Genomic DNA, 13,103 nt, shown 5'->3' on the forward strand with positions numbered 1-13,103 from the left:
GCCGCAGTCCCAATGGAGTCAGGTTCCTCGCAACCCAATTCGCTGCCTCCGAGTGCGGCCAGGAGCAATGTGATTGGGAGTCCCAGTCAACGTAAGTTACGACCACGCAAGAGGCGAAAATCTCCCGTTCACACGTAAGTTTTAATTCCCTGAAAACACAATTTATTCATCAGTAGTTGCTAAGAGCTTTCATTTACCAAACAACCTACAAAGCAGATGCATTTTATACGTTTTTTTTTTTTCAGACAACCAAAGCGACAAAGATATGTTCGTCCAGAGTCGCACTGCTCGTATGATAGCAGTTACGTTAATGAAACATCCAATCATGATCGTTGTGGTTTCATGACGCAACAATGCGTCCTTTATTTAAAATGTTCGTTCTTTAACCTTTCAATTTTCAGGTGTTTAGCCGCAGTTGCCCGCCCTGCTCAAGCACAGGCAGTACAAAGAGCGCCTCGACCGGAAGCTTTGTAAGAAGTATTTCAAGTTTTCATTAAAATCATTTTTAAAAAGGTTTTATTCGGCGCAGGACGGAGTCAAATTTTTTTTAAATCAGTAATCAGGCTTCAAACCATGAATCTTTTTGTCCAAGTAAAATGACAATTTTAATAAATAATGTTTAGATGCATGGTAATTGATGGTACTTAGGTTGCAATCTCACTGCGGCCGAGTTTTACAAATTAACAATCTCATCCATCAATTAACGTGAGGCATTCTATTGTTTGTAGATGTAGAGGCCATATATCGGAGAATATTTCGTTCACATATAGACGTGGCAGGACCAAGTCGTTCGATGGTGTAAGTTTGAACGAAGATAACCAGATAATTTGGTTGGCCGCCATTATTTCATTGACAAAAATCGTACGTTTGAAGCTATTAACCTGCTTTCAGCATAGCAACCTACGTGAAACGGTGAAATTGCCACACTCGATATTTCGTAGACTAAATTTCATAAATCCCAAAAAAATGTGTCGAAGGTTTGTTTCGACGTTTCAGTAAACTAGTTAATTATATGGTTTTAATTTCATATCGACACCAATCGGCGACAAACAAGGACCTCGGGAAAGATTTCTAACTCAAGTAGAAATTGTCACTGTTTGCATTGCGCGGATGGTCAGGTTTTCTATCGGGCTTTGCCTCTATCCAGATGTCCAATTCGTGACATGGCTTTAAAATGTGAATTATGACTTGAATGTTGCATGATTTTAAAAAGTTTTAAATTTATTTTTTTGGTTTTATAGGAGTTAAAACTTAAGTAACTTTCCCTGAAGTCAAAAGCTCTTAAAGAAGAGGTCTTAGACGGACTGAGCCGAAGCTCAGCAACCTACAAAGAAGGTAACCAGTAATTTCTATATATACAGTAGTTTTTGTTGGCATCTAGAGTCCTAATGACTCAAGTTTGTAACTCTACTCGGATCCTGTTTTAAAAGAGTCTTGACCAGAGTCTCTTTCACGGAAATTACAAAAATGGCGAAATTGTATTGGCTTGACTTCCTTAAACCCGATTCGAGTTACTCTTAAAGACTTGATTTTTGAATCCCTTTGAGAAACTTTAAGAATGACGACTTTTGACTAAATCGGGAAATTATTTACGAAACGGTATTTTGCTTTCAATATATGACTTGGATTCAGATAGCTACTGGGAAGGCAAACAGGCCTCATGCGGTCTGCGAAAACTTTTGCTAGCCTTCACTGTATAGTCTAGTGTAAAATTAGCTGTTAAAATACAACAGCAGACTATGTCTACTGTAATAAGCAGACAAGTCAAGACCACGATTTATGGTTTTAATTACCTTAAAATAGAACATACATCTAAAAACAAAAGCTTACCAGTTATTACACTAAGCGTACATTTGTGATCATTTATTATACACATTATTCATTTCAAATGCATCTACTAGGGATGGGATGTAGTTGAGACTACGAATGCTTTTCTGTGAAAAAGAATGAGAATAGCAGTAAACTGAATGTGATGTGAATACAGAAATATAAAGAAACTGGAAAAATTATTACATCAATTCAAAAACATTGCAAACAACAAAACTCAAAACAAAATAAGACAAACATCCTCAAATGGTTCATATTTCGTAATGTGACTTTTGCAAATGTTTAACAATAGAGCAAAACATAACAATCATTGGCATAAATAACAAATCACCAAACTAGTTTTATGTGGAAGAAAAATTAATACTAACATTACTATAACTCTGAAAGCAAACAAAGATCAAAACATTGTCACATCAACATTTTATAATAGATCTGATTAACACCTAAACTTTTATTAAAGGGGCTCTCCAGTGTGGACTTTCATATGACGTTGCAAATGGTTGTTTTGTGAAAATAATTTGAAACAAACATCGCATTGATATGGACGCTCTCCAGTATGGACTTTCATATGAGTGTGTAAATTGCTGTTTTGTGAAAATAATTTACAGCAAACATTGCATTGATGAGGGCGCTCTCCAGTGTGGACTTTCATATGCGTTCGCAAATTGCTGTTTTGCAAAAAGGATTTGAAACATATTTTGCATTGATAAGGGCGCTCTCCAGTATGGACTTTCATATGACGCTGCAAATGGTTGTTCTGCAAAAATAATTTGAAACAAACATCGCATTGATAAGGGCGCTCTCCAGTGTGGACTTTCATATGACATTGCAAATGTTTGTTTTGTGAAAATAATTTGAAACAAACATCGCATTGATATGGACGCTCTCCAGTGTGGACTGTCATATGAGTTTGTAAATTGCCGTTTTGTGAAAATGATTTGCAGCAAACATTGCACTGATAAGGGCGCTCTCCAGTGTGGACTTTCATATGACTTTGCAAATGGCTGTTTCGTGAAAAAGATTTCAAACAAACATTGCATTGATAAGCGCGCTCTCCATTGTGGACTTTCATGTGTTGCTTCAAAGTGCTGTTTTGTGAAAATGATTTGCGACAAACTTGACATTGGTATAACTCTATACTCATGTGAGTCTTTAAATGAATTTTCATGTTTGCTTTTTGTGTGAAAGATTTATCACAAACAGTGCAAGAGAATTGCTTCATTTTGTCATTTTCAACAATTCCTGAACATTTAACTTCTTCACTATTGCTCTCACGATTCGTTATGTTTTTATCAGAAAATTTTGTAGCCAATTTGTTATATTGCTCATGCGAGTTTCTTTCCTTCAAGCTTTCAGAATCAACAACTTCATCATCGGATGTTGTATTTCCTTCATTCTCTGGCTGAGGGAAAACATTATTTGACATGAGAATAAATGTGGCATCTGTCTCATTCCGGAAAATCTCAATATCCTGAAACAAAAAAGATTTTTCTTCAATAGCTTCAAGATGAGCTACAACTGATGCCTTCTCTGAATGAACTTCCTGAATACAAATGCTAGTATCAGACTCAGACTGTTTAGATGATGGTTGCAATGTTTCTTCAAATGGAATTGTATTGTTTATGGTTTCAGTTCTCTTCGTTTCTTCAAGAAGCTTTAAATCCATGTCTTCCATGTTTTCTTGCACCTTTGCAAATTCCATTTTCTTATGATATCTTGTTGCATTGATTTTAATTCTTGCAAAATAAGATCATTCAATGTTTTTAAAACAACCTCAAGTTGTATACGACCTGGTTGACATTCTGTGGTTGCATATGATACTGTTTATACTTATGACCTATACACTAAGTAAAGGAAGATAAATGTTAAAGCTTAAAAATGTAAAAATACAAAAAACGTTTTGACAAATATTGCAATCGACAATAATCAAAATAAAATGAGAAAAACAAATTCCTAAAGTTAATTCATGCAGTGTAACTGTTGTGAATGTTTAGAAATATGCCTGACAAATGTGCTTTCAACTTAAACGACTTCTCACAATGAGAACACTGGTATGGTTGCCCACTCGTGTGAATTGCCAAATAAAACTGCAAATGGCTGTTTTGTGTAAAATGATTTGTAGCAAACATCAAGTGAAAATGATTTGCAACAAATTTTGGATTGAAAAGTATGCCCTTCAGTATGAACTTCAGTGTGAATGTTTATATGATACTGCAAATTCCTGCTTAGTAAAAATGATTTGCAGCAAACATTACCCTGATGATAGCGCTCTCCAGTGCGGACAGTCATAAGTTGCTTTAAAACACTGTTACGTAAAAGCGATTTGCAACAAACTCCACATTGATGTGGCCACAAGTACACAACCGAATTTATTTTACTCACAGTTATCACCAAGATTGGAAACATCCAATTAAAATTGTTTTAAACATAAAAGCATTTCCAACAACAACAACAGCATGAATATCACAGCATAGTAAAACATTTCCATACCACCTGGATGACACTTCATACTTTACACTGTAATGAATCAAATAATATAAAAATTTGGCAACAGATTAAAGAAATGAAAAAGCTAAAAAGGATTCACAAAAATAATTTATCAGAGTGAATGACACCAGAAAAATTTTCAATTAAATAAATTCACTTAAATATTTTATCACAGAGTTTACACAAGTATGGTCTTGCAATGCTACGATTTCCATAAACCCCCCACAAATGTGATTTCAACTTCTGTCTTTTTACAACGAGAACAATTTGTGTAGTTTTATCTAGTGTGGATTCTTATGATACAGAAAGTAACAGCTTTGTAAAAATGTTTTGGAACAAACCCGTGATTGATATGGCCGCATGTCCGTGTTTAAATGAGTTTGATTATTGTGTAAAAGATATATCACAAAGAGTGATTGTCGCAAACAGTAACAAGCCGACAATGATCGAAGAATGCTCAGCCTTTTTGGTAGTATTGGTTAAATCACATTTACTATGTATTTTTCAGGAAATTCATTAGACAATAAGTTATATTCCACACATGACATCATATCTTTACCATCAAGTTGTCAGAAACAAACACTGTGTCTTTGGCTGTGGCATTTGCTTCATTCCTTAAACGAGGGTCAATATTCTCTAACATGGTAGTAGTTGTGTCATTGTTCTTGCTCTGTGATACCTCCGGATCTTGCAAATACGAAGCCTTCCAACCCTAAAATGATGATATTCCTTCATCAGTAGCTTTAAGCCGAAGAAAAAGTGATACTTTCTTTTAAAGAACTTTCTGAACAAGTGTCAATGTTAAATTCTGCATCTGATGTCAATGTTACTTCAATTGGCGTTGAATTATTTATGATTTCAGTTTTCTCGGTTTCATCTTCATCTTCATCTTCATAACTTATCAAGCATACTTTAATTCTTGTGAAATCAGATCACTGATTGCTTTTAATACAACGTCAACCAATCAGCAATCTGATTGACACTCCATAGCTGATACATGGTGTGGTTTAGACTACGACTTATTTTCTAAAAAAAGAATGAGAATAGCAGGAAACTGCATTTGATGTGAATACAGAAATATAAAGAAACTGGAAAAATTATTACATCAATTCAAAACATTGCAAACAACAAAATTCAAAACAAAACAAGACAAACATCCTTAAATGGTTCATATTTCGTAACAGGACTTTTGCAAATGTATAAAAATGAAACAAGATTTTTACGGCGCAAAACACAACAATCATTGGCATAAATAACAAATCACCAAACTAGCTTTATGTTGAAAAAATATTAATACTAACATTACTGCAACTCTGAAAGCAAACAAACATCAAAACATTGCCACATCAATATTTTATAATAGATCTGATTAACACGTAAACTTCCATTAAAGGCGCTCTCTAGTGTGGACTTTCATATGACGTTGCAAATGGCAGTTTTGTGAAAATAATTTGAAACAAATATCGCATTGATATGGACGCTCTCCAGTATGGACTTTCATATGACGCTTCAAAGTGCTGTTTTGTGAAAATAATTTACAGCAAACATTACATTGATAAGGACGCTCTCCAGTGTGGACTTTCATATGACTTTGCAAATAGCTGTTTCGTGAAAAAGATTTCAAACAAATTTTGCATTGATAAGGACGCTCTCCAGTGTGGACTTTCATATGACTTTGCAAATGGCTGTTTCGTGAAAAAGATTTCAAACAAACATTACATTGATAAGGACGCTCTCCAGTATGAATTTTCATATGAAGCTGTAAATTGCTGCTTCGTGAAAATGCTTTACAGCAAAAATCGCATTGATATGCACGCTCTCCAGTATGCACTTTCATATGCGTTTGCAAATAGCTGTTTCGTGAAAAAGACTTCAAACAAACATTGCATTGATAAGGGCGCTCTTCAGTATGGACTTTCATATGACTTTGCAAATAGCTGTTTCGTGAAAAAGACTTCAAACAAACATTGCATTGATAAGGACGCTCTCCAGTGTGGACTTTCATATGACTTTGCAAAGTACTGTTTCGTGAAAATGATTGACAGCAAACATTGCATGGATAAGGGCGCTCTCCAGTGTGGACTTTCATATGTTTCTCCAAATCGCTGTTTTGCGAAAATGATTTGCAACAAACATCGCATTGATAAGGGTGCTCTCCAGTGTGGACTTTCATATGTTGCTTCAAAGTGCTGTTTTGCGAAAATGATTTGCAACAAATTTTGCATTGATAAGGGCGCTCTCCAGTGTGGACTTTCATATGTTGGTTCAAACCGCTGTTTTGTGAAAATGATTTGCAACAAACATCGCATTGATATGCACGCTCTCCAGTGTGGACTTTTATATGTTGCTTCAAAGTGCTGTTTCGTGAAAATGATTTGGAACAAATTTTGCATTGATAAGGGCGCTCTCCAGTGTGGACTTTCATATGTTTCTTCAAACCACTGTTTTGTGAAAATGATTTGCAACAAATATCGCATTGATATGCACGCTCTCCAGTGTGGACTTTCATATGTTGCTTCAAAGTGCTGTTTTGCGAAAATGATTTGCAACAAACTTTACATTGATAACGGCGCTCTCCAGTGTGGACTTTCATATGACTTTGCAAATGGCTGTTTTGTGAAAATGATTTACAGCAAACATCACATTGATAACGGCGCTCTCCAGTGTGGACTTTCATATGTTGCTTCAAAGTGCTGTTTCGTGAAAATGATTTGCAACAAACTCGACATTGATACAACTCTATACTCATGTGAGTCTTTAAATGAATTTTCATATTTGCTTTCTTTCTGAAAGATTTATCACAAACAGTGCAACAGAAATGTTTTATTTTGTTATTTCCAACAGTTCCTGAACATTTATCTTCTCTATTATCGCTCTCACGATGAGCTACAGCTGATGCCTTCTCTGAATGAACTTCCTGAATACTAATGGTAGTATCAGATTCAGACTGTATAGCTGATGGTTGCAAAGTTTCTTCAAATGGCATCGTATTGTTCATGGTTTCAGTTCTCTTTGTTTCTTCAAGAAGCTTTAAATACATGTCTTCCATGTTTTCTTGCACCTTTGCAAAATCTATTCTTTATGATACCTTGTGGTGAAGATTTTAATCCTTGCAAAATAAGATCATTCAATGTTTTTAAAACAACCTCAAGTTGTATATGACCTGGTTGACAGTTTGTAGTTGATTATGAAACTGTTTATACTTATGACCTATATGTTAAGTAAAGGAAGATAAATGTTAAAGCTTAAAAATGTAGAAATACAAAAAACGTTTTGACAGATAATGCAATCGACAATAATCAAAATAAAATGAGAAAAACAAATTCCTAAAGTTAATTCATGCAGTGTAACTGTTGTGAATGTTTAGAAATATGCTCTGACAAATGTGCTTTCTACTTAAACAACTTCTCACAATGAGAACACTGGTATGGTTGCCCACTCGTGTGAATTGTCATATAAAACTGCAAATGGCTGTTTTGTGGAAAATGATTTGTAGCAAACATCAAGTGAAAATGATTTGCGACAAATTTTGGATTGAAAAGGACGCCCTTCAGTATAAACTTCAGTGTGAATGTTTATATGATACTGCAAATTCCTGCTAAGTAAAAATGATTTGCAGCAAACATTACCCTGATGATAGCGATCTCCAGTGTGGACAGTCATAAGTTGCTTTAAAACACTGTTACGTAAAAGCGATTTGCTACAAACTCTACATTGATATGGCCACATGCCCACAGCTGAGATTATTTTACTCACAGTTATCACCAAGATTGGAAACATCCAATTAAAATTGTTTTAAACATAAAAGCATTTCCAACAACAACAACAACAGCATGAATATCACAGCATAGTAAAACATTTCCATAACACCTGGATGACACTTCACACTTTACACTATAATGAATCAAATAGGCCTAATATAAAAATTTGGCAACAGATTAAAAATATGAAAAAGCTAAAAAGGATTCACAAAAATAATTTATCAGAATGAATGACACCAGAAAAATTTTCAATTAAATAAATTCACTTAAATATTTTATCACAGAGTTTACACAAGTATGGTCTTGCAATGCTACGATTTCCATAAACCCCCCACAAATGTGATTTCAACTTCTGTCTTTTTACAACGAGAACAATTTGTGTAGTTTTATCTAGTGTGGATTCTTATGATACAGAAAGTAACAGCTTTGTAAAAATGTTTTGGAACAAACCCGTGATTGATATGGCCGCATGTCCGTGTTTAAATGAGTTTGATTATTGTGTAAAAGATATATCACAAAGAGTGATTGTCGCAAACAGTAACAAGCCGACAATGATCGAAGAATGCTCAGCCTTTTTGGTAGTATTGGTTAAATCACATTTACTATGTATTTTTCAGGAAATTCATTAGACAATAAGTTATATTCCACACATGACATCACATCTTTACAATCAAGATGTCAGCATAAAAAACTGTGTCTTTTAATGTGGAACTTGCTTCATTCTCTGACCGAGGGACAATATTCTCTAACATGGTAGTAGTTGTGTCGTTGTTCTTAGACTGTGATATCTCTGGATCCTGAAAATACGAAGCCTTCCAATCCTGAAATGATGATATTCCTTCATCGGTAGCTTTAAGCCGAAGAAAAAGTGATACTTTCTTCAAATAAACTTCTTGAATACAAGTGTCAATGTTAAAATCTGCATGTGATGTCAATGTTAACGTAAACAAAACCTACATAAACCGCACAGGGTGGTCTTTTTGCCTTGGGAAGACAAAATTTTTGCAACGTTACAATCATCTTTCAATACAAAATCGTAAAACAAAGTTTTGCACAACAGCTCGAATTACAACGTCAACCAACAGTGCTTATTCAGAAATGAGACAGTTAAGGGTATTTTTGGTTCAGCACTGAGTGGCCAAAGCCCAGGAATAAAACGCGAAGAAATTCTAATCAACAGGGAAGCTGGCGGCACCGCTCTTACGCGTAGAAAAATCTGATAATAAGTTTACAATTTCATTTGAAAAAAAAAGAAAACTTTCCACAGTTAGACCAGTGGTTCCCAAACTTTATCTACTCGCGTACCATTTTTATGGTTCATGTAGCGTTCGCGTACCACCTACATTGTAGGTGGTCCGACAAAACTCCAGAATTCACAAATAAAAAATGATAAGCAAAATGTTTACTAAAGGCTCGTGAATATTAAACAAAAATTAGTCGAACTTTTACTGCCCTCGCTACAGTGCCACAGCATAACTAACCTATTACAAAAACTAACTTCAAGGATTTGTTATGTAGTAATAAACGACGTTCTATTTCGTCTTAAAGAAACCCTGTTTTACAATCCAATGCGTCAATACCCTAAAAAATTAGTATTCAGTAGGGAACATGGCATGAAATTTCACGCTCTACCTAATTTATGTGAATTAAATTAATGTCGACGACACTAAAAGATCTTTTGTGATCGTTTAGTGTGAATTTGATAAGTTGCTCGCATACCACCTGGAAGACCTTCATGTACCACTAGTGGTACGCGTACCATAGTTTGGGAACCACTGAGTTAGACAAACTCAATTTAAGTGAATTATAAGTCGCCAAATATGTTTAATTATCTTAGCAATCCCTATCGTACTTTGTATCTTTTGGTATATGATGTCATAATGTTTAACATCTTAGGTTTTAAGATCATAATCTTTATCATATGACTGAAGCTAACTTGGAATTATTACTTTAGGAAACAACTTTATCAGTAGCACAGACATAACAGTCATTAGGCAGAATGAACACAACAGCCAGAACAATAGAAGTAAAAAATTGTTTAAATATATTTACTGTGGTTCTAGTTCTTGTGTTCGTATTGCGTTGTATATTTTACACTTCATTTAATGATGATTGAGGCGATTGTGACTCACAGTATTGCACTTTTGAAAAATGCTCTTTGGTACCTTCACATTGCTTATTCATACAATAGGTTATTAGGACGCAGATTAGCTTAACCGCTCGTCCATTCTTTTCGATTTTAATTATTTCGACATAATTCCGCTATCTGTTACTGATCATAATTTACGTAATAGGTACTGTTAATATCGCTACTCTCGGGATATTATTAATTGATCTCAGTCGATAAGACGTTCGGCAGAATCTCTTGTAATTTAGAAAGCCATGAACATGAACGTAATCCTCTACAGTCTACACCAATGTTCCCTCTAATTTTTCACGAGTCTGAGCAAACGAAATTTTTGACCTAAAAATTGAAAATTTTGACGTATAAAGAACTCAAGTAGTTAAATTACGCATTATTTGTACAAAAATTTAAAATTTATTGTAGTAAAGAAGGTCAAAAATCTGAACACAGACCTAGTCTATTCTGAAAAGGGAATTGAGCTAATTACAAATCACTGCCAAAAAACTGCAGCTAAGACACAACAAAAACTGTTCAATACATTTTAAATTTCAAAACACAATTTCAAAAATCCCCAAAAAATCCCTAGATCATCAAAATACCAAGACTTGTCCCTAAAAGGGGTTAAAAGTTCCAATTTGGAACAAAATCGCTAAAAGTGAGAGCGCTTCATGGCGGTAGCATGGCCAACATAGAAATGTTAACAAGTACTTCATACCTGTCAACAGTTACGGTATTATACGTCTTTATCAATGAAACTTGGTAACTTTAATTTCCATTTGCAATAAAACAAATGAACGTAAACAATACAAATAAGTATTGAACAACAACAATTTGTTGACAACAGTTGAAACTGAAATTGATGCACAAAACGATGCATGCAGAACCCAGGGCGGCGAAACTACCTAGGACGGCCGGCAGCTCTCCTAAGATCCCTCATTAAATTACAAAACCAGAGAAAACTGAATTAAAGATATAAATTTTAATCATGTTATATAAACCGTATTTCTCTGAGCGTGTAGGCTATTTATGGGTTCTCTGTCCGAAAAAAGTCGACAGTAATTCGGGATTATGAAAAATCATACATACAAAGAATTTTGTTAAAACTTTAATGTTTGCTTCATTTGACCAAGCAAGCAAGCTAGTCAAGTTAAATAAAGATAAAACCTTCTCGATTTCTTGGAGGATCCAGTCTATTAAAAGGCTTTAACAAGATTTAGTTTATTATCATGTTAAGTTCCAAATCGACATAAAATTATTTAATTAAAAGTGTTTCAAAAAAGCATCCGAAGTAATACTACGTTACGGGAAACACCCAAACAAAAAGGGTCTAGGGCAGAAGTGCACAACGACAAGATACATTTGTATACTATTCCTCAATCCTCAGCGACTCAAGTTGAGATGTCATTTACTTTTGCACTATACCCAAAAAGGCTATCTCACTTTTTTATTTATCTTATACAAGTAATTTCTGATGTTAGAAAAATAGCAAAATCTGATTGAAGACTTCCGTAGGCTAGGCCTAGTTGTTTGCTTGGTGTAAGCCTATAGTCCTAGAATTTCATTGCACCAGGCTGACTTGTGTTTGAGCTCAATTTGCTGCAGTTAGGATAAAATCCCGGGTGTGCCAGATTGCAGACTATGACAGAAACACACCCGAGATTTTTTTGTTGAAACTGTATAGGCTAACTCCCCACTCACCAGGAGAAGAGTGATCCATGAGTTCCAGTGTAAAATTAGTTCCATTCAATTAATTCTTCGAGATTGATAACGTTTTATACTTTTCTGCCCATAAATACAACGTCTAATATTAATTAAAAAAAAACTTGTTTATGTTTAATTCAAAAATGAAAACTTGTATTTATTGTCATGAACACCTATTTTAACACTAGAAGGACGGGGCGCGTCAATTGACACATTTTCAACATAAGTGCATATATAACTTTTAAGTGGTGCATCGCACAACCGTGATATTTCCTGACTTTTCCTATATTAGTGTTAGGTAACTAACCCATGAATATGAAGTTTTTATTTTACCAGTAGAGATAATTAACGTGGTCACTACCTAGAAGGACGGGGTGCGTCAATTGACGCATTGTTACTTCACACTACAAAAACCAGTTCTCGCAATAGAGATTAGAGAGCATTGTTTTCTTTCTGCTGATAATTACAGATTTATCGAATTAGGTCACAGCTGCCAGCACAGAGGTGTGACAAACGTGTCGAAATACTATGCAATTCAACTTTTCCGCAAAACAGAGTAGTTTCATCACAAGCGCAGCCTAATATCGGAATTTTTGAAGTTTATCGAAGCGTAAATGTAGTAAGAGTTTCTTAGTTAGATAAATTTGTCGGCTTGGTGGTTGCTCGTGGCGTGATAGGAGGGCGCAACTTTCCTGTGAAGAGTTTGTGGGGATGTTCGATGTTTTCCCAAACCATGGCAAGAGACAGGTTTCTGGAGTTCATACAATTCCTTCGCTTCGATCTGAAGACGGAAAGGCGTAGGAATCTATTGCATGATAAATTTGCACTCGCTTCAAAACTTTGGAACAGTTTTATATCAAACTGCCAAAAAGCATTCATTCCACAGTGGAAGATAACTGTGGATGAGCAACTATTGCCGTGTAAGGCACGCTGCAAGTTCATCCAATATATGGCCAATAAACCAGACAAGTTTGGTCTAAAGTTCTGGCTGGCAGTTGACGTTGAAAACAAATATTTATTCAACGGTTTTGCTTACGTTGGAAAAAATGACGCAATGAGCCCCCACGTGAGTGTGCCCACCGACGTTGTATTGAAACTCATGGCTCCGCTTTTTCAAGGAGGTTACAACGTCACTTGCGATAATTTTTTCACCTCACTTGACTTGGCGTTGCGACTTGCGGAAAAGAAGTGCAACCTCGTAG

At 35.2% G+C, this 13,103-nt stretch overlaps 2 protein-coding genes and 1 long non-coding RNA gene across 5 annotated transcripts; 1 reads left to right on the top strand and 2 right to left on the bottom strand.

The window, feature by feature from the left end:
- LOC143444970 (uncharacterized) lies at positions 1 to 566 on the top strand. Of its 3 annotated transcripts, none has more exons than XR_013113783.1 (3): positions 1 to 91; positions 246 to 301; positions 402 to 431. It is a non-coding gene; the product is annotated as an uncharacterized LOC143444970 (long non-coding RNA). The 3 variants fall into 3 exon arrangements; XR_013113782.1 differs by having other exon boundaries at positions 7 to 91; positions 246 to 267; positions 402 to 566; XR_013113781.1 differs by having other exon boundaries at positions 7 to 91; positions 246 to 566.
- Positions 567 to 1,769: 1,203 nt separating this feature from the next.
- On the bottom strand, positions 1,770 to 5,673 carry LOC143444885 (uncharacterized). The gene has a single exon (XM_076943682.1). It carries the CDS (start codon positions 3,527 to 3,529, stop codon positions 2,282 to 2,284), a length of 1,248 nt encoding a protein of 415 aa, XP_076799797.1. The 5' UTR covers positions 3,530 to 5,673; the 3' UTR covers positions 1,770 to 2,281.
- On the bottom strand, positions 3,672 to 11,132 carry LOC143444741 (uncharacterized). The gene has a single exon (XM_076943596.1). The coding sequence runs from the start codon at positions 7,361 to 7,363 to the stop codon at positions 5,702 to 5,704; it is 1,662 nt and encodes a 553-aa protein (XP_076799711.1). The 5' UTR covers positions 7,364 to 11,132; the 3' UTR covers positions 3,672 to 5,701.
- Positions 11,133 to 13,103: the final 1,971 nt, after the last annotated feature.

This window comes from Clavelina lepadiformis, chromosome 1 (genome assembly GCF_947623445.1).
Source record: "Clavelina lepadiformis chromosome 1, kaClaLepa1.1, whole genome shotgun sequence".
NCBI lineage: Eukaryota > Metazoa > Chordata > Ascidiacea > Aplousobranchia > Clavelinidae > Clavelina > Clavelina lepadiformis.